This window comes from Xenopus tropicalis, chromosome 1 (assembly GCF_000004195.4).
Source record: "Xenopus tropicalis strain Nigerian chromosome 1, UCB_Xtro_10.0, whole genome shotgun sequence".
NCBI lineage: Eukaryota > Metazoa > Chordata > Amphibia > Anura > Pipidae > Xenopus > Xenopus tropicalis.
This window is the reverse complement of record NC_030677.2, coordinates 107189312-107213352: the sequence shown is the minus strand read 5'-3', so window position 1 is coordinate 107213352 and position 24041 is coordinate 107189312. Positions and strand designations below refer to the sequence as shown.

General features: G+C 37.8%; 1 protein-coding gene across 1 annotated transcript in view; it reads left to right on the top strand.

Moving 5' to 3' along the window:
* Positions 1-14127, top strand: part of parp14.3 (poly (ADP-ribose) polymerase family, member 14, gene 3) — a 31561-nt gene extending 17434 nt beyond the window's left edge. The window contains exons 9-16 of the mRNA XM_002936689.5: positions 7-150; positions 2095-2154; positions 3606-3782; positions 4501-4695; positions 5733-6371; positions 8227-8363; positions 12329-12506; positions 13622-14127. Of these exons, the coding sequence (XP_002936735.3) occupies positions 7-150; positions 2095-2154; positions 3606-3782; positions 4501-4695; positions 5733-6371; positions 8227-8363; positions 12329-12506; positions 13622-13926 (1835 nt within the window). The 3' untranslated portion in view covers positions 13927-14127. The remainder of the gene's footprint in view (positions 1-6; positions 151-2094; positions 2155-3605; positions 3783-4500; positions 4696-5732; positions 6372-8226; positions 8364-12328; positions 12507-13621) is intronic.
* Positions 14128-24041: the final 9914 nt, after the last annotated feature.

Here is a 24041-nt window from a genome sequence, read left to right as displayed (position 1 = left end):
ATACAGATCCTTTCAAAAAGTTAACACTTGGACAACACATTGATCTGAGAGCAGCAAAACTGTCAGTGTCTGTGGTCTATGGGGATATTGTGGAGGAAAAAAATGACGTTATTGTGAACTCAACCAACTTTACACAGTGGAGACCACAAAGTAATGAACTAAATGAATAAATTAAGTGTGATAATGCTTAAAGGAACAGTAACACCAAAAAATGAAAGAGCTTTAAAGTAATAAAAATATAATGCACTGTTGCCCTGCACAGTGCATTATACACACTGGTGTGTTTGCTACAGTAACACTACTATAATTTATATAATAAGCTGCTGTGTAGCCACGGGGGCAGCCATTAAAGCTGGAAAAAAGGAGAAAAGGCACAGGTTACATAGCAGATAACAGATAAGTTCTGTAGAATACAATAGTGTTTTATCTGTTAACTGCTATGTGCCTGTGCCTTTTCTCCTTTGAATGGCTGCCTCCATGGCTACATAGCAGCTTATTTATATAAATTATAGTAGACTTTCTGAAGTAAACACACAACTTTTACCAGTGCAGGGCAGCAGCACATTATATTTTAGTTACTTTTATACACTTTCATTTTTTGGTGTTACTGTTCCTTTAACCTTTCAGAGTTTTTGTATTTGGGAGACAATAGCAACTATTGAAATATCTACTGTCCTCCTACTCCCTTTTTCTGATATAAATGGATATTCAGTGGGTTTCCAGGAAAAAACTGTGTTTCTTATCGTGTAGGAAAGTCTGATCTCTTTGGAGCTACAGTGTGGTGGGTTGAACTAAATAAGGGGTTAAAAATCACCTATGAACTTTTGGTGCAATTCCTCTTTCAAGGGGATCACTAACTTAAAGGTTCATAAATTATTACAGTATTATTGCTTTAAATTATCCTAAAGCTCTGAATGACGCTCTGCGCTACATAAATAAATGATTATGATGGTTTAGGCCCCAACTTAACTCTGCCCATACTTTGGGACTTAAGAATATTAAAGTATATAGCAACAACCATGAAATCAAATAAAGTTTTCCATAAATAAAATCAATCCAAATAAACCATAAAAAGTCTATCATAAGAGTTGCTTTTTAACTTAATAAACCTCTTTTTTTTTTTTTTGAGACAGTGGGCCTTTGACTTTTTTGGCAGTAAGCCATTATCAGTTGGAGCAATTCATTTATTACAATAAATTTATTACAAGGGGTTAAAGTTTGCATTAACGGGGTTACTTTAGTTGGTAAGAAAAGTTTTTATTAAGATAACTGGTCATATTACATTTGGATCCCTCTGCTATTCTAAATAAAAAGAAAATCATTCTGTGATCGTTATGTAGTGCTCTGCTGCTCTTAAGCAATGGAGCTATTATATTTTTATTTTAGTCTCCTATGAAACGTGCATGGCTTTCAGGAGAATTTAGGGGCAGATTTATAAAAATGTGAAATTAGAGTTTACCACAGAAAAACGTACCCACTTTCTATTCAATCCTACGGGATTTTTAGAACTGTATTTATCAATTCACCATTTAATAAATACACTGCTAAAAATCCCATAAATTAATAGAAAGTGAGTTTTTCTGTGGTGAGCTTTAATCTCACACTTTGATAAATTTGCCCCTAAGTATAAGCCACACAAGCCAGCAAATTCACCTTACCATCTATATACTAAAGGGGTCATGAAGAAATTCATTGGTCAGGCTTAAACAAAAGCACACATTTGTATGAGCACACATGTTATTGTACTGTATAATCGCATAATGGGAAGGTTATGTGATGTTGCTCACATTGGGAAGCTGAACAAAAGGCATACTATTGGCTTATTTTCAAATTAGCTGACTTTAAATTAAATGAAGAATATCCCAACCTTATTTGATTTTGCTCTCATGTTTTTAAAACTAAAATCCAGCCTGGGGTCCCCATTTTTATTGGGGAAAATAGTTATATACTCGAGGTTCTCTTTTTTCTTTAACAACAGGGAAATAAAGAGAAGTTGTTTGTGAGATTTTCATTGCTTTTGTACCTTTAGTCTCTGAAAATATTGTATGTATTGTGTCATGTATTTAACACTGTCACTTTTCTTGTATATTCCAGCTGTGGCTCATTCTGTATTTACTGCTGCTGGACCTGAAGTCATTACAGATGCTCAACGCTGTAAGTTTCTCTTCCTCTGCTCTTGTACGGTAGAATCCCCACTTTAGTATTGGTAGCAGACACTGACCACAAATTCGTTTAATGAAACTTTGAAGAGAACAGGGTCACTAATCTGAGCCAAATGTTAAGCCATAACAAAGGTTTTAGATCCTGGGACACTTTTTCCCAGTATGGTTGACAAGAAGAGTAAAGTATGGTTTTTGTTGTAGCAGAGCTGTTAATGCACAGGACAACTGAGATGACTATGGAATAAAATATGAACCCTGGTGGTGTCTATATATAATTTTTTAAATTATTTTCACTTTAATATTTAAGACAGGGATAGTACCCTCCCTATAATATAGCCATTCCCTCCCCCATTGCACAAACAATTTGCATAGTCACGGACATGGGATAAGAATTAACAGTGATGAAAAACTCTTTCATTGTTGAAACAAGCTCAAACCTGTCATTTTACTGATTTATTTGTGAAACTCCCAAACTGAAGTCTTTCATAGTTTATCTGAAGCAAGTAACAATATGTAACATTAAAGTAAAGGATTGTTTTGCTCCAATTAGAATTAATTATTTCTTATTCGGGAACAAGTACAAAGTACTGTTTTATAATTACAGAGAAAAATCATTTTTAAAACTGTATCTGATAAAAATGGGTCTATTAGAGGTGGCTTTTCTGTAATTCGGAGCTTTCTGGAATCCTATATCTGTTTAAGCAAATTATGGGAAGCTTATTATATCCAGCCCTGAAGTCTTCATGGGACTTTGGTATAAAGGAGCAATGTGGATTATGTTTTTTCAAGAAATCCGAAAGAAATTCAGTGGCTTACTTGTTAAAATTCCATGAATTTTTCCAAATGCAGAGAAACTGGGAGGAAGCCAAGTAATAAACAACATTCCAGTAGAGCTGGAGACTATGCATGGCTACCTTCCAGATATTCTTTTTGGCTGCATGAAGCACATTGATTATCCCGATTCTGATGCTAAAAGAAGAATAATTGTTGCTAGAAGCAGCTTTAAAGGAGAAGGAAAGTCATTTTGGCATTTTACTGCCAATAGATTCGCCTCATTGGTGCCACCTAGAATGCTATATTTATTCTAAAGAAAACGTTATCATACCTGAGTATAGAGCCCTATAAGATTTCTCTGATTGCAGCTGCCATTTTATCTTGGTTCTCATAGTTTCCTGCTTGCAGTCTAGCCGTTATAGCTCAGATCACACATTCCTAAGGGTGGGGGGAGTGAGTTTAATGAATTCTTGTGGCAGGGGGGAGCAGGAGAAAAAAAGGAAACAAGAAATCCTGTGTTTCTTTTGATAGAGGACTAAGTGAGGCATTACTGTAAGTGCATATGGCTGTATTTACATAGACCTTTCTGATAAAGCTTACTTAGTTTTTACCTATCCTTCTCCTTTAAATGCACACTTACCTCATATATTTTTCTTATTCCCATTGCAGGTCACAATTCTAACCAAAAAGTTGTGATGACAGGATCAGGAAATCTGAAAAGTAAATATATTATTCACTGTGACTGTCAAAGGAACATTTCAAACATCGAGCACATTGTTAAGGAAGTATTACTGAAATGTGAGGAATCTGGCCTGCAGTCTGTATCAATGCCAGCCATTGGCACAGGTATGTGGGACTTTAGGGGAAAAGTGTTTTTTTTGAACAGGTAAAACTGTGCCTGTTATCTCATCCACACTCGAAATTCACATGCTGGTGTGGATTCATTGAAGGCATACATAGTAAATTTATCTTGTCAGTAGGCATTATCACCAATCTTTATGATACCCATTGTAGGCTATATATTAAAATGGATATATATGTAGGCACTTTAAACACTGGTGTGTGTGAGTCTGCAAAATTCTAGGGTCCAATTTACCCTTGCAACCAGGTTGTGGTTTTAATAAAAGCCTGGAATATAAATAGGAGAGGGACTTAACATAATAAAAAGTAACAAAATCAATAAAATTGATATGTTTACAAAGCAACTGATTTTTAGCTTGCAGGGTCAGTGACCCTCAACAACTAGCAAGCTAAAAAGAGTCAAAAGAGAGAACAGAAAGGAATATAATTAAATCATAAAAAAATTAAGAATAATAAAAAAAAAAAGCTTCTCAAGAATAGAACATTCTATAAGGGCTCGTACTCACAAGTGGTTTTTCCTGCACTCCCCTGCAGTGGTGTTCTCCTGCACAGGAACACAGAAGCATGTGAGTGCTAAACGTAGGTGGAATGAAGCATGTTGTGTTTGACGTTTACATGTGTTAGTAGAGCCCCAAAAGGAAGAATGGGGTGCTTTTCTTCCTGCACTTCCAGTTTGCTTATATGATTTTTCTTTGTATTACAGGACAGTGCAAGTTCGATGTAGAGACTGTAGCAAAATCTATGGCATGTAGCATATCTTCAGTTGTCCAGAATTCTAATCTGTCTAGCCTCTCTTGCGTGCGCCTGATCGCCCTGAACCCCTATGTCTACAGTATCTTTTCTGCTGAATTTAAGAAACATTTCAAGCCAGCACAGGAATCCTCACGGAAGTCACTGGGTAATTACATTTAATGCAGGCATATTGTTACTATATGTACAATGGAGCTCCCCTGTGTTTTCAACTCAACATTTTAGTGGCAAAGCCGGAGACACATTTAAGGGCTCCGGAATAAATAATTTAACCAAACAGTACAACCAACACTAGACAAAGTGTCAAATCCACCAATTTAGGGTTTTCATATACAAGCAGATGTCTGCTTCTAGCTCGTCCTCTTTGGCAGAATTGGCAGCAAATACACAGAACTGTGTATGTACCCAAGTTAACATACTATTACTGATTTCTACCTGATCAGCCTCATTTGAAAGGATGGGCAGAAAATCAATTTAGCACATGACCACATCAGCCCATGAATGATATCTGCACAATTTCTGTAAAGCTAATTTCACAATTTCTGCGCCCTTAGAGTGAATTTTGGTGCTGAAATCTGCCCTTTATAAGCAATGACAGGCAGAAGTCATAGATGTCTGTTATTACATACAGTGGGAGAAATGGGTAGTACTATATTTACATTTTTCCACAGGCAAAGGAAAACCTAATGTGACATTAGCCTAAACACGTTTATATATAATATTCACTTAGGGCAGATTTAATAAACTATCATTTCTCATTTTTGTCATATTAAAATTCAACTAAACTCATTGAAAAGTCTGTGCAAGAAAATGTCGCAGCAACTGTATTTTTTCGAATTGTCACTATGAAAACTTTAAATTATTGAACTGTCACACCAAAACCTTGATGTTGTCGAACTGTCGCACAAAAAACCAGCGTCAAAAATTCTAAACCTCTAGGGTTTCAAGACAAAAGAAGGATCTTCAAGGAGCTTTGCCATTGACTTCTACATGATCTCAGCAAGATTTAGCTGGTGAATTGTCAGATAGTAAGTCTCAAAATAAATCACGGTTTTTCTGCAACTTTTATCACTAAAAATCCGAATCAAGAAAAAAAAAATCTTATGGTTAGTAAATGGGCCCCTTAGTCTGCAGTAAGTGGTATAAACATAACAGATGTTTTTGTTCCTTTTGTTTCCATTCCAGATCTGCTTACTGCACGTCTAAAACGCAGACAGGTCCAAAACGCCAAACAAATAAAGTATAATGGCATCCAGGAGATCCCACTGCCTCGTCATCCTATAGCTTTGCTGAGTATTGTAGGGACAGACAAAAAGGCTGTGGAAACCGTCAAATGTATTTTGGATGCTGAATTTTCTAACCACTACTGGGAGGAGGAAATAGAAGATGCATTGCTTAAAAGCATGTCAGAGGATGAAATCCAATGCCTCTTCTCTTTGTTGATAGACAAACCACAAGTCCGAATGATACTGAATCAAGACAAAGGATGTATTCAAATTAACGGTTGTCATGCAGATATTCCAGAGTTGTCCGTTCAAGTTAAAGATAAACTCAGAGATATGTTACATGCCAGACTAGAAGATGCAAAGAAAGATCAAGCAGGGCTTTTGATTCAGTGGGGTTATTGTAATGGAGCCTCTGTGGCACCTTTTGAAGATGAAACCTGTCAACAACTGGAAGAAAAGTTTTTATCCGACTCCAAAGGCACATTGACTGTTGACTTTGACAACAGGACACAAATCATTGTGAACCTTAAGACAATGAAGGCTGCGATACCAAATATTGGCCAGGAAGTTACTGTTGTGAGGAAGGACTTAGCGTCAGGTAAGAGTGTAAAGTTAGCACTTCTTTATGTGAGTGCTCAATATCATATACCTGCTCTGCACAATTTTTGTGCTTATATATGTCCCCCAACTCTGACAAGGACTCGCCTTGAATGCCTGTGTAGGGACCCATAGGGTTAAGCTCCCTATGGTGTTATCCCTTATCTAATCTTATCTGTGCTGTTATAGGGCAGAGCCCTCTACACTCAGATTACAGTTCTTAGGCTACCCCCTATAGGTTTAGCCAGGTTGACCACTCCCCTTGGCAGACTATATAGTGTCTTGCACAAGGAAGTGTCTTCCTCTTTGGCTGCTGTTGTCTCAAGGCTTCACGTCACTGAGCCTGAGGCATTAGGCCCCAGTAAAGAGAACCTGCCATTTATAAAGTCGGGGACAGGGCCCCGTGAATGAGATCAAGCCAGCACAGTCAGTCTTACTTAATAGCACCCTCTAGGAGTGGTGAGCTCAGATAGCTTATTTAGTAAGGGCAGCACTAGCCCCATCAAAGGAGACTGTAAGGGTTTAGTCTAACCCAGGCTTTGTATGCCTTGCTGTAGGGACTACAGTTAAGACGTAGGTTTCAGGCAGTACCTTACCCTGAACCATAGTTGGCTGGAGGGGATCCGTTCCAGTAAAGGGCATCCATTCCTGGGCATACAGCTAATACTCTGCATAATCCTTCAAGTGGGTTAGACTGTTCCTTAAGTGTCACATCTGCTATTATTCACTGTGACCATCCAATCTGCTGTGTCTGTGAGTATAATCCCTGCTGCACTGTTAAGTTGTGCCTTGTCAAATAAACTTGTACTATAGTTCATCAGCAAGAACCTTTCTGGCGTCCATTATTCTATCTGCACCACACAAGCTCACTATAGTTGTAGTTCAACTACACCCTCAGCTCCAATAATACCTCCCATATAGCGGAGGCCCACTCCTGTGTATTAAGGTCGCATGTAACACATGCTCTATACCTATCACTAGCCTGGGTTTTGCCATATCCTAGCCAAACAAGTGTTACACCTGTAAGAGTTGTTCCCATGTAAACATTCTGTACACTTACAGTATTGCCTTTTAAAGATCTTTCCATACCTGTATTCAACAGTAATTTGAGAATTGGGTCTTTTGTTGCAAATGTGTTATGGCCCTCCCTTCTGGGTTGAGGTGTAATGCTTTACTGTCACTATGTCTTCCCCTTGCAACACATTCTCATTCATATTATTTAAGAAAGATTTCATTACACAGTGGAGCACATGCTGGATAGGAATGTGATTAAATAATGCATCTCTTCTATAAATAAAGGACAGAACCCATTTGCCATGTGACCCCTATGTATTGTGCTTATGTTTACTGCAAGTGTTTATCCAATTCCATCCTTGAAAAGTTACAAAGGGTTTTTAATTCTTTCTTTAATAAATATATAAAATATTCAAAGAAATATTATTTGGTATCTATCTTATGTAAGGGTTTTTGAATGTAAGATATGCCATTATATAAAACAAAACTGATTCAATAATCCTACCTTCAGCGCCATAAAATAATCATTGTGTTAATTTACTGGTTGTGTTAATTTACTGGTTGGGGTGGATATTGTCAGCAGCCTGGTTTATTCATGACATTCACTCTCTCTAACCCAAATTCTATTTCTATGTGCATATATTTTATTATTCTTCTGTAAATTCTTTTTTTACTGATTCTGGTTATACTGCCATTTATATTTGTTACATATAATTTACATATAATTTACCTTGGTTAAATTTTAGGAAGAAACAGTCAAATAAACAAGCAAAAATAGTAAATAACTCATTTTTGAAAAAGGTTTTTCTATTATTTCATATATGTTGTTCTGTGTTTCTTAGAAACTGATCTCCCTGGCCACTGGGACAAAATGAATGGACATTTCCTAATGATGGTACCACTAGATTCTGACTCAGAAGAGTACTGTAAAGTTCATGCTGATTTTTCTAGAACAGTCGCCAATTGTTGTATTGTGAAGGTAAGTTTTTACTTAAAAGCAAAGGATACTGCAGTAGTTTGCTTTATGAGTGTGTTTGACTATGTATACCAACCAAATTAATTAAACACTGAGTAGTCCTGTGATTTTCAAACTTTGTTTCATTTCAAGTTCCCTTTGGAGCTCCAGCCTTTTGTCACTTATCAAGAATGCAGATATAGGAAAATATTTTTGCATCAGTAATTCCATCACATATCATATATATAATATATACATATATGACAGCAAATAATTACCCCATAACTGTTGTAGATAGGGCTTCACCGATTAAGACAGAAGATTTAAAAGTCTATTCATGGCAAAGTGTGAAAGGGCTACATAACTACCTAAATTAATTATTTAAACTACTAGTGCAAGTTACTAATTATTTACTATCTACAAAAATTCCACTCTGCTGTCAAATTTAGATTCTGTCATTCACAGTGACATATCAACATGCTTCACACACCCATTTGTACTAAACATTAGGTGACTGCTCCACTACATTTGTAGAGCAAATTCTAACCCAATCACCAAAAAAGCAACATGGTGTTATGTCTGGTGCTTAGTTTTTAAATGCCATTAGCGTGTGACTCTTTTGGCACGAGTTTGCTGTAACTTGCTGGCAATCCTAGAATTACTGCAGTGTTCAAGTTGGTGGTAGTGCTAGGGTTCCACAGCATCAGTACACACACTTGTATATGACTCAGCAAAAAGGCTGGACCGATGCAATGACTTTTGGCACAACTATATGGAAGTGCAAGGAATGTAGTGTAGAAACAACCTTAAATGAATAAGGTACAACATAGCAATTGTGTATGAAGGGTCATAATATAAATGAAATAGAAAAATAGTAGAACAAAATAGTTCCATTAATTGCACCAGTCTCTAAATAGCCATATTTACACACTGTTGCTGGAAAAAATGTAAAATATACAGAATTAAACACCCCTACATTAATCACTGCAAATAATAGCTACCTTCCCCTAAGCATGCCGCTTTCATTAGAAATCAACATCAATATTTGAAAGTAAATTCTCGATCCCTTCCTAAGCTAAAAGATGCACCTGATGCATGTTTTCCTTGGCAAAACCTGAGCTTTAGCAAAGGCATTAGTAATGAGCAAATTTTTTTTACCAGGCATGGATTTGCAGTGAAATTCTGCATTTTGGAATGGCCGATTATTTTTGTGAAATTTCGGCAAATATTTGACGCCAAGAGAAAGATGTCGCCCCAACAAAAATGTCACTGATACAAAAAAGGAATTCCAACTGACACCTGTCCTAATATTTGTCTTTTACATTTTTCATATATCTATAAATTAAAAATTAAGTTTTATCCTGCAATTGTCTGTACAGTGGATATTAAAAGTCTACACACCCCTGGTAAAATGTCAGGTTCCTGTGCTGTACAAAAATGAGACAAAGATAAATCATTTCAGAACTTTTTCCACCTTATGCAACCACATTATTTTAGTTTTTTTGGTTTTCTTCCCTCCACCTAAAATATTTCAGTTTGTTTTTCAATTGAGTAGTACAGTTTATAGGTCACATTAAAGGTGGAAAAAGTTCTGAAATGATTTATCTTTGTCTCATTTTTGTACAGCACAGGAACCTGACATTTTACCAGGGGTGTGTAGACTTTTTATATCCACTGTAAATATGGTTAATAAGAAAGCTTGGTGCAACTAATAGATCTCTTTTGTTCTAGTATTTTTCTTTGTATTCAACAGTTGCATTTATTTTAGCTTACCTGCTTTTATAAAGTACCCCTATTGTGTGTGTGTTTTTTGAACTTTTTATTTAAAATGTTTTAATACAGTAACTTTAATAGGAAGGAAGGTAAAAGGAAATAGGTAGAAGAAAGAAGAAAGGCCTATGCAAGCCAGGCTTTCATGGGGATTGTACACTTAACTATGTGTGCCAGATAGAATTAAACTTAGCCTGACAAATGTAGACCAATTTTTGTTTGGTTAACACATCACTGACTAATTTCTTCTAGAAGCTAAGAGATGGAACAAGATATATTTTAAATATAGAATAACAATTGTAAGCAACATAAACATTGATAAGATGTTAGTCCAAGGTCCTCCAGCAGACCCAAGAGACATACCTTGGAAGAGCAAATATTAGGAAAGGACAATGTTTCATTGACATGTAGGGGACCAAAGAACCCTGTCCCCTGTTTCTCAGCCTGTGACATCATCCATCTGGGGCAGGTAGCGCTACCTGGGGGAGCTCTTGGGGAAGGGACTGAACTGAATAAAAGGGTTGTGGTCTATCCGGATCCAAGCTGGGACTGGGCAGCTATAGAGACTGACTGTGCCAGCAGTGGATAGGCTGCAAAGGTTCTTCAGAGCAGGATAATCAGTTATCAATAAAGTTGTTTATTTCCATTTTCAACCGTTATATAAAGTTTGATATTGCTGCAAAACTGTGTGTGATTATTCCTAGTGGAAGTCCCTTGAGGTGTGTTCCTCGGTATCCACTAGGTGGAGGCACTGCGCTATTTCCCAGTTCTCAGTATCTAAAATTCAGGAGAGCAAATCTCCTGTACCAAGCAAGTATATATACAGCCCAAATTAAGTGAGTGTGCCAAGAAAGGGTTACAGACATATAATAATTCAGCAGAAAACTTGTAGGAAGGAACCCACAGCAAAATTACATTTGGGAGTCTGGAGTTAAGGGGTATCCCTATTGTGTTTTGGTTTTAGTACTCCTAACACAGTCAATATAAATTGCACAAATAAATATGAAAAAATACAAAGTTAGCCAATAAATTATAATGCATCTCTTTTTCTTATTTTGATCAATGGCTAATACAGTGCAACTATTTATGCCTTTCCGTATACTTTAGATCCCCTAATAGTATTTCAAATGGGCACGGGAACCAAAAACAGCAATGATGTTGTTAGAAAACAGCTACCAGTCATTTAGTGCCTCAGTTGGATTTACAGATAGAGCACAGCATGGAACAGTATTCATTTCAGTTTATTAAATGCCTAGATATCGTTTGTTGTATCTGTAGTAACATACAATACTGAGGATACCTGGGTAAAACTAGTTATTCTGTCATTTTATTTGTCCACCTATTCAGGAAAATAGTCCCACCAAGTGCAAAGGGAGACCTGCTACTGTGTTATATAACTAACTTATTTGAGAGAACTTTTTGAAAATCTTTTCTAAAAACCATTTTAGGGCTCATCAAAGAAGAAGGAAAGGGTTAAAGTTTTGACTGCATTAATATAAAGTCCTCCAGTCCCTTTACCCAATCGCTGCCTTTTTTTGTGTAATGGCCAGTGTATTTCCAGCAGTCTGCTTTTGAAGTTATCCCTTTACTCAGTTTGTTGCTGTCGCCATTTTGGATATTTAAGTTTCTCAAAGATGGCGCAGTTTAGGTAAATGCGCATGTGACAATCTCCTGCTTCCCCCTAGATGCAAGCGCTCAGTAGTGGGAGGGCCATAAGTGAATTTTAAGGGTGAGCGCTCCTGCTATGGTATTTTAAAGTGTGCTCACGGATAGTGTATAATGAGCAGGCTCTTTTTTATGGTCTTGCGAAGTGCGCATGTACATCGGTCTTGGTCTTAGTGCAGGAGCGTGGCATGATGGGTATTTCCTTTACAGAGCTCAGCGTTTTGTTTCCTATGATGCTTCTAAACTTTTAAACAGGTGGAATATGGGAAGACTTCAGGGCAACAATGACAGAATTCAAGTCATGCCTCTAGATAGGAATTTACTCTTTAGTAGCCTTTCCTTCTCCTTTAAAAATTAAAGTTACAAAGACTGTTCCCTGCACAGTTACAACCTGCAGTGACAACCTTGTAGTATGTACACCAGCCATCCTATGGGTCTCAATGTCATAAGGCTAAACTTGCTTAAATTTGTACCATAGTGCCATCTACGAACCGGTACTGCCATTTGCAACTGATTAGTAAATTATTTGCCTTTCTACCCTTTCAATTTTGCAGATTGAGAGAGTCCAGAACATTTACCAGTACGTTGCATATGCACTCAGCAAGGAGATCATGAAAGAGAAGAATGGCACTGCTAAAGTGAATGAGCGTACTTTATATCATGGCACAGCATCCGAAAACTGCCAGTCTATTAACTACAGTGGCTTTGAACGCAATTTTGCTGGACAAAATGGTGAGTGGGATTTTTTCCTTTAATAAGGCTACATAACTTGTCTCTCATCAGTGAATCAGAATACAAGCAGGCAATAGCGTTATAAAGGGGTCATAGAAAAGGTAAATATATATATATATATATTTACCCTTTTCAACTCTATTCGAGCACGACCAGTGCTCTTCCTCAGGGACAAACCACAGGAAGCCCTGAGGAAGAGCACTGGTCGTGCTGTAAACGTTGACATTTTTTCAAGAAAAACACTTTTTCTTCTGTATCAAGCCCCTGTGTGTGCGGCACTCTTTCTATTATATATATATATATATATATTGTGGTAAGGTCACTGTCAGGATACCTGGGAAAGTCCAGGACGGAGCTTATATATGTCCCAGGTTCCTAAAAGAATGATTCCAGGACTGCTAATCCGGCCCGGGTGATGTGGGTCTACCTGAGGTATCTCAGCTGGCTAATTAAAAGGCAGCCTGAGCAAAGTAGAAAGCTGCAGTCTGGGGGAAAGACACAGGGAAGCTGCCTGTGTGAGCTGACTGAGAGATTTTGAAAGCACTACAATGTTTGAACTTTCTTTTCTTTTCTCTGTGTGGGAGACAGGCGGTAGGTCTGCTCCTGGTTAGTTAGGACAACTGACCTGTGTTAGGTAGAGCCCATTATGTGGCAAGGATTTTATTTTGAACAATTTTGTAATTTTTATACAAGTGAAAATAAACTGCCTAAAAGAGAATACACTCTCACGTGTTGTAATTGTGCCAAGGGCTGCTTTACCCCCAGAAAGCTGGTCCCAGCTACCTAACCCCTGACAATATATATATATATATATATATATATGTGTGTGTGTGTATAAGAAATGTATAAAATATTTTGTAATTCATTGTAATAAAAAGATCCTTTGTTCCTTTTTTTTTTTATTTCTTTTGAACTCTCTTTTTCTTTTTATTCTCCTTTTCTTTCCATGTGCTCATTGCCTTACAATAATCTCCTGCCACTCATGCTACCAATCAATAATGACTGTAGTAATGCAGAATATTGTAATGAATAACTTGCTAACAATGTAACGCAACATGGATACTAAAACTAATAAAAATTGTCAGTTTAAAAAAAAGATCCTTTGTTCCTTGCAGCTACCACTTATGGTGATGGAGTCTATTTTGGAGTGAGTGCCAGCTGCTCTGCCGGGATAAAATACTCTCCTCAGGACCCAGAGACCCAACTGCAATACATATACCAAGTGAAAGTGTTAGCCGGACACCACACAGTAGGGAAGAGGGGCATGAGGGCTCCTCCATGCAAGTCAACAAGTGATCCATATGATCTCTATGACAGTTTAGTTGATGACAATGACAATCCAACCATGTTTGTGGTGTTTCATGATGATCAGGTATATCCTGAGTATCTTATTTCCTTCATAAAAAATGTATTGTCGTAAGTTTTGGACTTTTATATAATGGAAGCTTCAGATAATGCAATAGAGGGAAAATGCTTGATGTTTCAATTTTTCTAAATTCTGCAATGCCACAACTATGTAGTATAAGCTACATGATATGAGTGAAGTTGATGTACCGTGTTAGCCAGTCAAAATGCTACAGGGCAACAATTTTGAAATAAAAAATAACAAAAGTGGTATAAAAGTGATACCTTTATTGGCTAACTAAGATAACCATAGCAAGCTTTCAGAACATTTTGGTTCATTTTTCAAGCTGATTACAATAAATCTGTGGTGCTCTCTGATATATATATACAACATTCAGCCCAAATTACCAGCAAAAATAATTATCCATCTGTGTGTGAGGTATTAACAAAGTCCTATACAAGGGGATCTGCAAGGGACAAAGAGATAAGGTACAAGATAATGTGGATCAAAATGGCTAAGTATAAATAAGAGCTACATTAGTGAAGTGTGAAATACAGGTATAGGACCTGTTATCCAGAATGCTCAGGACCAAGGGTATTTCGGATAAGGGGTCTTTCTTTAATTTGGATCTCCATACCTTAAGTCTACTAAAAAAATCAATAAAACATTAATTAAACCCAATAGGGTTGTTTTACATCCAATAAGGATTATTTATATCTTAGTTGGGATCAATTACAAAGTATTATTAATTATGTTTTATTACTACAGAGAAAAAGGAAATCAGTTTTAAAATTCTGAATTATTTGATTAAAATGGAGTCTATGGGAGACGGGATTTCCGTAATTCGGAGCTTTCTGGATAACGGGTTTCCGGATAAGGGATCCCATACCTGTAAAAGGAATTCCATAGGATCAATTAGTCCAGTGTCGCCACATGTTTGTATTTCTGACTTGGTGGAGGCAGTTCTTAATCTACATAAGGTAGATTAAATCCAAGTCCCAGGTTCAGTCCCTTCTCTAGAGAGTTGAAGGTCTTCATTCATTTGTACTGTCATACCTAATGCAGTTGTGACTGATGCATCAAACTTGATGCAATTAATGTTTGATCATCATGATTGATGTCATTTTAGCCATTCAGCATGAGAGTGACGTGTCCCTTATTCTTTTGCTGCAACTGCTCTGTGTCAATTGTCACAAGTCACGTGTGAACCTTTTTACACTAGGAAACTCTGGAGCTACTGCCAACTTGCTGCCATGCAGTAGATCTAGGGCCCCCGGGGTCAATAGGTGCAGCAGCTCAAAATCCAGAACCGGAGGAAGGCAGCAGTGCCGAGCACAACTATACAGAGGCACAAGGAGCGCATGTTGACGCAAGGACCTTTCATGGATAGGATGTTACTTGTAAATGACCCCTAATGCCTCTGTTTAACTTTAGACCAGAGACAGTACTCTAATATCACCTTTAATTATACTCACTTGTGAAAGCTTTGCCATCAGAAAGACTTGTGTGTAAAGTGTGGTTGTTTCAGGGGGAACGTTATTTATCTCAAAAACAAGGTGCTATGACGAAATGGAACATTTGCCAATTGTGTCATAATATCAGCATATCATCAGCAAAATGACGCATAAACAAAAAGAGTACTGGTATGGGATCTGTTATCCAGAATGGGGTTTTCTGCTAAAAATTGTTTAAACACTGCATAAACCCATACCTGTACTTTGTGACAATCAACGGGTTGCATTTAATAGCTACATCAGCAACAATATGACTATTTTGTTTTTAGAGAAAAAAATAAATGCAATAGCCAGTACTGAATTTAATAAAGAGTTTTTCATGTAATGAGTGGCAAAAAGTGGCAGTCTGTTGTGTTATTTCTCAGGCACTACCTACCAGTATTACTTGGTTGAACATTTAAGTGGACCATCTAAGAGGAAGGAGAAGATAATGATTAAAGCAAGGTTATTCACCTTTCAGGCCATATTTAAGACAGATTTTTGTTTTATCAAGGTATCCAGACTTTAGGGGAAGAATCTGGACAATGCCTTCTGGTGTTAACTAATTTGTACGCAAAGACAGTACATTTAACTTAATTTTACCAAAAGCATAATTGGGGGGGTTCATTTGACCTTCATTTTAGGGTTATACATTTTCTGGCATATGTCAAGAGTATAGATATTAGTGCTTCAACTAAACTTTTTAGGGTCTGGTCCAAGCCTTGGTTCAATAGTAGGGTTGGGGGGGATATCAGCTGCTGTTGACTTTACAGAAGCAGGTAGTCTAAACAGAAACCAATTTTTACTTCCCCACCTTTTTCTTATGCCTCCTTTTACTTTCATTTAGCAGTCCGTGTATGACCACGACTGTGATGGAGAACAGAGTTGATTTGGATAAATATCCCCATTCCCTGGTTGAGGAAACAAGCAGGGGTTTAAATAAAAAGCAGCTGAGAGATATGGTATAAAAAAATGGTAAAAAAAAAACTCTCTGGAATCCTTACATCCTAACTGATTTTCAGTGTGAGTTACGTATGGCCCAGCTGAGAGGGTCATTCCATTACCTGTGTTGTACATAGGAGTAGCCAAGGAATCCGTTACTACAATAGTATTACACAGTATGAAAATCACATAAACTATTTGTAAAATACAGAACGTTTACAGTAAGCTGCAAATGTTCTCAGAAGGGCAACATATAACCTTTAAAAACCAGTTTGGCATGTTTGGCTTTCAGTCTTTCTTTACTTCTCTGTCAGGTTTTTGCAATAAATATGTTTTAATGCTGAAATCCCAAGAGAAAATATTTTAAAGTATTTTATTATTCGCTTGTCAAACTGGTGACTCATTATATGTCGAATTACTTACCCCTACCCTGGATTTGTAATTCATAATAAAGAATATTGCCTTGCTATATATATATATATACAAACCGGATTCCAAAAAAGTTGGGACACTAAACAAATTGTGAATAAAAACTGAATGCAATGATGTGGAGGTGCCAACTTCTAATATTTTATTCAGAATAGAACATAAATCACGGAACAAAAGTTTAAACTGAGAAAATGTACCATTTTAAGGGAAAAATATGTTGATTCAGAATTTCATGGTGTCAACAAATCCCAAAAAAGTTGGGACAAGTAGCAATAAGAGGCTGGAAAAAGTAAATTTGAGCATAACGAAGAGCTGGAAGACCAAATAACACTAATTAGGTCAATTGGCAACATGATTGGGTATAAAAAGAGCTTCTCAGAGTGGCAGTGTCTCTCAGAAGCCAAGATGGGTAGAGGATCACCAATTCCCACAATGTTGCGCAGAAAGATAGTGGAGCAATATCAGAAAGGTGTTACCCAGCGAAAAATTGCAAAGATTTTGCATCTATCATCATCAACTGTGCATAACATCATCCGAAGATTCAGAGAATCTGGAACAATCTCTGTGCGTAAGGGTCAAGGCCGTAAAACCATACTGGATGCCCGTGATCTCCGGGCCCTTAAACAACACTGCACCACAAACAGGAATGCTACTGTAAAGGAAATCACAGAATGGGCTCAGGAATACTTCCAGAAACCATTGTCAGTGAACACAATCCACCGTGCCATCCGCCGTTGCCATCTGAAACTCTACAGTGCAAAGAAGAAGCCATTTCTAAGCAAGATCCACAAGCTCAGGCGTTTTCACTGGGCGCGGGATCATTTAAAATGGAGTGTGGCAAAATGGAAGACTGTTCTGTGGTCAGACGAGTCACGATTCGAAGTTCTTTTTGGAAATCTGGGACGCCATGTCATCCGGACCAAAGAGGACAAGGACAACCCAAGTTGTTATCAACGCTCAGTTCAGAAGCCTGCATCTCTGATGGTATGGGGTTGCATGAGTGCGTGTGGCATGGGCAGCTTGCATGTCTGGAAAGGCAGCATCAATGCAGAAAAATATATTCAGGTTCTAGAACAACATATGCTCCCATCCAGACGTCATCTCTTTCAGGGAAGACCCAGCATTTTTCAACAAGATAATGCCAGACCACATTCTGCATCAATCACAACATCATGGCTGCGTAGGAGAAGGATCCGGGTACTGAAATGGCCAGTCTGCAGTCCAGATCTTTCACCTATAGAGAACATTTGGCGCATCATAAAGAGGAAGGTGCGACAAAGAAGGCCCAAGACGATTGAACAGTTAGAGGCCTGTATTAGACAAGAATGGGAGAGCATTCCTATTCCTAAACTTGAGAAACTGGTCTCCTCGGCCCCCAGACGTCTGTTGAGTATTGTAAAAAGAAGGGGAGATGCCACACAGTGGTGAAAATGGCCTTGTCCCAACTTTTTTGGGATTTGTTGACACCATGAAATTCTGAATCAACATATTTTTCCCTTAAAATGGTACATTTTCTCAGTTTAAACTTTTGTTCCGTGATTTATGTTCTATTCTGAATAAAATATTAGAAGTTGGCACCTCCACATCATTGCATTCAGTTTTTATTCACAATTTGTTTAGTGTCCCAACTTTTTTGGAATCCGGGTTGTATATATTTATATATATAAAATCTAAGTACAGATGCACACCAGGTATTTTTACTAATAAAAAAAAAACTTTTAATCAGCAAAAAAAAGGCCTGTATTCTTTTTAATGATGCTGATTAAAAGTTACGTTTTTGTGTACCCCGTGATGGTCTTGGGGGGTATAAATGGCAGTACAAACAAAGGCTACAAAGAGCAGCACTGAGCTCCATCATAGGATTGATAGTTTGGCATTATCTCTCCCAAGTGACACTGCCCAAAAGTAAAAGGTTTCCCTGAGGTTTCTGCTGGATAGGATCCCCATCTCAGGTAATAATGAAATCCTATCAAATCTGCCTCCATAATGGTGTTGGTGTGTTCTGCTCTATGATTAATTATAATTGAAACCCATATAGTTATATACAACCAGTGCTGCCCAGCATACTGTACTTGAGTACTTCTTCTTTTGTGTTTAATAAGCCTGGATGAATGGTAAAAAAAACCCTCTGGAATCCTTACATCCTAACTGATTTTCAGTATGAGTTATGTAGGGCCCAGCCGAGAGGGTCATTGCGTTACTTGTGTTGTACATAGGAGTAGCCGAGGAATCCGTTAAGGCCAAGATAAGACTACAATAGTATTACACAGTATGAAAATCACATAAAATATTTGTAAAATACAGAACGTTTACAGTAAGCTGCAAATGTTCTCAGAAGGGCAACATATAACCTTTAAAAACCAGTTTGACATGTTTTGATTTCTGTTTTTCTTTACTTCTCGGTCAGGTTTATGCAATAAATATATTTTAATGCTGAAATCCCAAGAGAAAATATTTTAAAGTCTTTTATTATTCCCTTGTCAAAGTGGTGACTCATGATGTGTCGTGCCCACAAAGAAGGGCAAGAATTACTTACCCCTACCCTGGATTTGTGATTCATAATAAAGAATATTGCCTTGCCATATATATATATATATATATATTTCACCTACTTCATTTGTTCAGGTTATCATTAAAAACCTGTAATAAGTTTAATCAAGGCTTACATCTTGCAACTAGCACCCCTACTAATAAAAAATGGACTGTAGCAGAGCTCTTTAGCCAAAGCAAAACCCTCTTGTCTACTCAGCTGCTTTTTATGTTAATGTTTTAACCTATACCATACTATGCAATGCATTTTCTCATTTTCATATCTATAAGCCTGACTGCATGCCATTTTTATTTAGTGTTCTGCTTCATGTTATTATAATGTGATGGTCATGGGGATATAAATGGCAGTACATACAAAGGAACAAGACACTATCCATAGGTAATAAGGTCAAGCCATGCCCTTATCTGTGTACCATAAGGGCTGTGGCACACGGGATATCCCTGAAATCACAGAAGTTGCCTTGAGAAGAAACTTCTGCGATTTCAGGGAAATCGTGGCGTTGTGTATGCGTATTTTGGGGAGATTAGTCGCCCGCGACAAGGGCGACTAGACTCCCCGTCTGCCACAGCCCTAAGAACTGGTTCATCACTATATCAGCTGTTGCAATTATGGAATTTCCCCATGCACAAGTGGGGGGGAGGATCAAGGGGGCCATGGCCCCAACCAATTGTGGAAGTTAGTGCAGGCAGGCAGGTGGGAACTAACCCCTGACTTTAACCCCTTTTTCCTTCATAATTATTGAGATACTAGCCCCACATACGATATCTTTCAGTGCCCACAATCGAGCATATTACCTCAAAGACATGATAAATGGAATCAGATGAGATTCCATTGCCTCCTTTATTGCTGGGCCAAACCAATCTGACACCGTAGACAACCTGTCCGGCCACCTCACCACTTGCATGTGAGTGTGCTTGTCTGCTTGATGACTGGGCAAGGGGTGTAACAAGCAGTGGAGGGTAGCAGATGGCATGCACATACTCGAAGGACCAGATAAACGGTAGGCAGATGGAAGAGGTACATGCCTAGTGCCTGCCTACCATTGTGCCCTAGGCATGTGCCTCTTCTGCCTACCCATAGTTCTGGTCCTGCTCTTTGCACTGGGGTTCTAAATCACCAAAACATATAATAAACAAAATACACAAATTACCAAATTATAGTACTCAATACAACTTACTACTACTACTTGGGTCACTCAGGAGGAATTTCAAAAGAGACTTGAACATGTAAAAGTAAACAAAGGTCCAGGAATGGATGGGATTCATCCCAGGGTATTAAATGAGCTGAGCGCTGTGATCACCAAGCCTCTTCACTTAATTTTTCAGGATTCGTTGAGGTCTGGCATGGTGTCGAGAGACTGGCGAATTGCTAATGTGGTGCCGCTATTTAAAAAGGGATCCCGTTCTCAGCCTGAAAACTATAGGTCTGTTAGTCTGATGTCAGTAGTAGGAAAGATTTTGGAAGGGGTAATAAGGGATAGGGTACTTGAATACATTTTAGTTCACAATACTATTAGTTTGTGCCAGCATGGTTTTATGCATAACAGATCTTGCCAGACTAATTTAGTCGCCTTTTATGAAGAGGTGAGCAGGAACCTTGATGCTGGAATGGCAGTTGATGTCATCTACTTGGACTTTGCTAAAGCATTTGATACTGTACCTCACAGAAGGTTAATAATCAAATTAAGGAATATTGGCCTAGAACATAATATTTCTAATTGGATAGAGAACTGGCTGAAGGATAGATTACAAAGAGTGGTGGTAAATGGAACATTTTCTAATTGGACCAGTGTGGTTAGTGGAGTACCGCAGGGGTCAGTCCTTGGTCCTTTGCTTTTTAACTTGTTTATTAATGACCTGGAGGTGGGCATAGAGAGTACTGTATCTATTTTTGCTGATGACACTAAATTGTGCAAAACTATAAGTTCCATGCAGGATGCTGCAACTTTGCAGAGCGATTTGACAAAATTGGAAAACTAGGCAGCAAACTGAAAAATGAGGTTCAATGTTGACAAGTGCAAAGTTATGCACTTTGGTATAAATAATATAAACGCGAACTATCTACTGAATGGTAGTGTGTTGGGGGTTTCCTTAATGGAGAAGGATCTAGGGGTTTTTGTAGATAACAAGTTGTCTAATTCAAGCAAATAAAGTGCTGTCTTGTATAAAAAAGGGCATTGACTCAAGGGATGAAAACATAATTTTGCCTCTTTAAGGCCTCACCTTGAGTATGCAGTGCAGTTTTGGGCTCCAGTGCTTAAGAAGGATATTAATAAGCTGGAGAGAGTGCAGAGACGTGCAACTAAACTGGTTAAGGGGATAGAAGATTTAAGCTATGAGGTTAGACTGTCGAGGCTGGGGTTGTTTTCTCTGGAAAAGAGGCGCTTTCGGGGGGACATGATTACTCTGTACAAGTACATTAGAGGGGATTATAGGTAGATGGAGATGGATGTTATTTTTTCCCATAAAAACGATCAACGCACCAGAGGTCACCCTTTGGATTAGAGGAACGGAGCTTCCATTTGAAGCAGCGTAGGTGGTTTTTCACGGTGAGGGCAGTGAGGTTATGGAATGCCCTTCCTAGTGATGTGGTAATGGCAGATTCTATTAATGTCTTTAAGAGGGGCCTGGATAAGTTTTTGAACAAGCAGAACATCCAAGGCTATTGTGATACTAATATCTACAGTTAGTATTAGTGGTTGTATATATAGTTCATGTATGTGAGTGTATAGATTGGTAAGTATAGGTTGTGTGTGCTGGGTTTACTTGGATTGGTTGAACATGATGGACTTAAGGTTAAGGTTGAAGATTTACCCTAAATCAAACATTTTTTATGATTAATTGAGGTATATAAATAAATTAAAAAAAAAAATTATTTGTCAAATATCACAATTTTGAATACTGTTTTGTGGTATTTTTTGTAAAATTACTTTTTTAAAATGCACTGTATTTATTGCATACGCCAACTACATAAAAATACATCACTGGTTATTGTGACCTTCATTTTTAGTATAAGTAAGGTAATTTATAGAGTTCTTAATAGACAGTCCACAAAAAGAAGGAAAAATTAATGTCCTGTTTGCAGCAGCACAGGATAGAAGACAGAGGCTCAGAAGCAGGAATGTACTGTCTAAAGGAGGACATCTGTTCACTCTTACCTCCAGTTACAGCACCCTGTAAAATTGTAAGCTAGTCAGATAAAGCTACAAAGAGCAGCACTGAGCTCCATCATAGGATTGATAGTTTGGCATAATCTCTCCCAAGTGACACTACCCGAAAGTAAAAGGTTTCCCTGAGGTTTCTGCTGGATAGGATTTCAATCTCAGGTAATAATGAAATCCTATCAAATCTGCCTCCATAGTGGTGTTGGTGTGTTCTGCTCTATGAATAATTATCATTGAAACCTATATACTGTAGCTATATACAACCAGTGGTGCCCAACACACTGTATTTATTAGTGTCCCTGACATTTCTAGTGTTCTAGTAACCATATTTTATGTTGATTATACAGAAGCAGGTAGTCTAAACAGAAACCAATTTTTACTTCCCCACCTTTTTTTATGCCTGCTTTTACTTTCATTTAGCAGTCCGTGTATGAGCACTGTGTTGGAGAACAGAGTTGATATGGATGAATATCCCCATTCCCTGGTTGTGGAAACAAGCAGGGGTTTAAATGAAAAGCAGCAGAGAGATCTGCATTGTTATTTCAACCTACGCAGAAAGTCCCAGGGAGGAGAGTGTGAGCTCTTTTTGATCTCTTCCAATCTATTTCGAGTGAGCTTCAGGGACAAGGAAGGTAAGACCTGTCTGAGTTGCTATTATTGCTGCTTTTAAAATATTGCTGAACAAACTTGCCTTCCTGGCTTGCAAAGTGGATGCAATTTTCATAGATATTACTCTGAAGGGTTTTTTTTATTGTGAACCACGGAAATGTTGTACTGTACCTGTGTTCCTACTGTCACTGCTTCATGATGTAATATGCTGCAAACCACCCATTTTATTGGAGATAAGGGCCACTACTGTGTATATGAAAGCCATGTCTGTCTGTATATATATATATATATGTATATATACTGTATATATATATATATATAGCCTTCAACTTAATACAGTCCAAGCTTTCCACACTATTGTGGATTTTCTGTTTAGTTGTGAAACATTATTGCAATCCTTACTGTGAAAGTCTGTCTGCTATTAAATGGGCCTTCTTTGAGATACTTGGGGGCCCATTTACTTACTCACGAACGGGCCGAATGCGTCCGATTGCATTTTTTTCGTAATGATCGGTATTTTGCGATTTTTTTCGTAGTGTTAAAACTTGCGCAAAACATCGCGCCTTTTAAGTTTTAACGCTACAAAAAAAGCACAACTTTTCGCGCAAGTTTTAACGCTACGAAAAAATTGCAACTTTCGGAATGGCTACGAAAAACTCGCGTTTTTTCGCGCAAATCGTATTGTAACGAAAAAGTCGCGATAATTTCCGAAAAGTCGTAAAGGCGCCGAAAAAAATCGCAAAAAATACGAAAAAGTCGCAAAATGTTCGTTTTCCAATCTGAATTTTTCCAATTCAGTCGGAATTCGTGTCTTAGTAAATCAGCCCCTAGGGGTTCAGTGCAGTTGTGATCGTGCAAATTTCCCCACAGCCATTGTGTGAAAGTGTGGTGTCACCACATGAAATGCACTGGGCTACATCGTTTTGCATGTGTAAATTGTTTGGAATATATATTAAGGATTATCTACAGATAATTGAATTTTTTGTTGTTTAATATGTTTTAT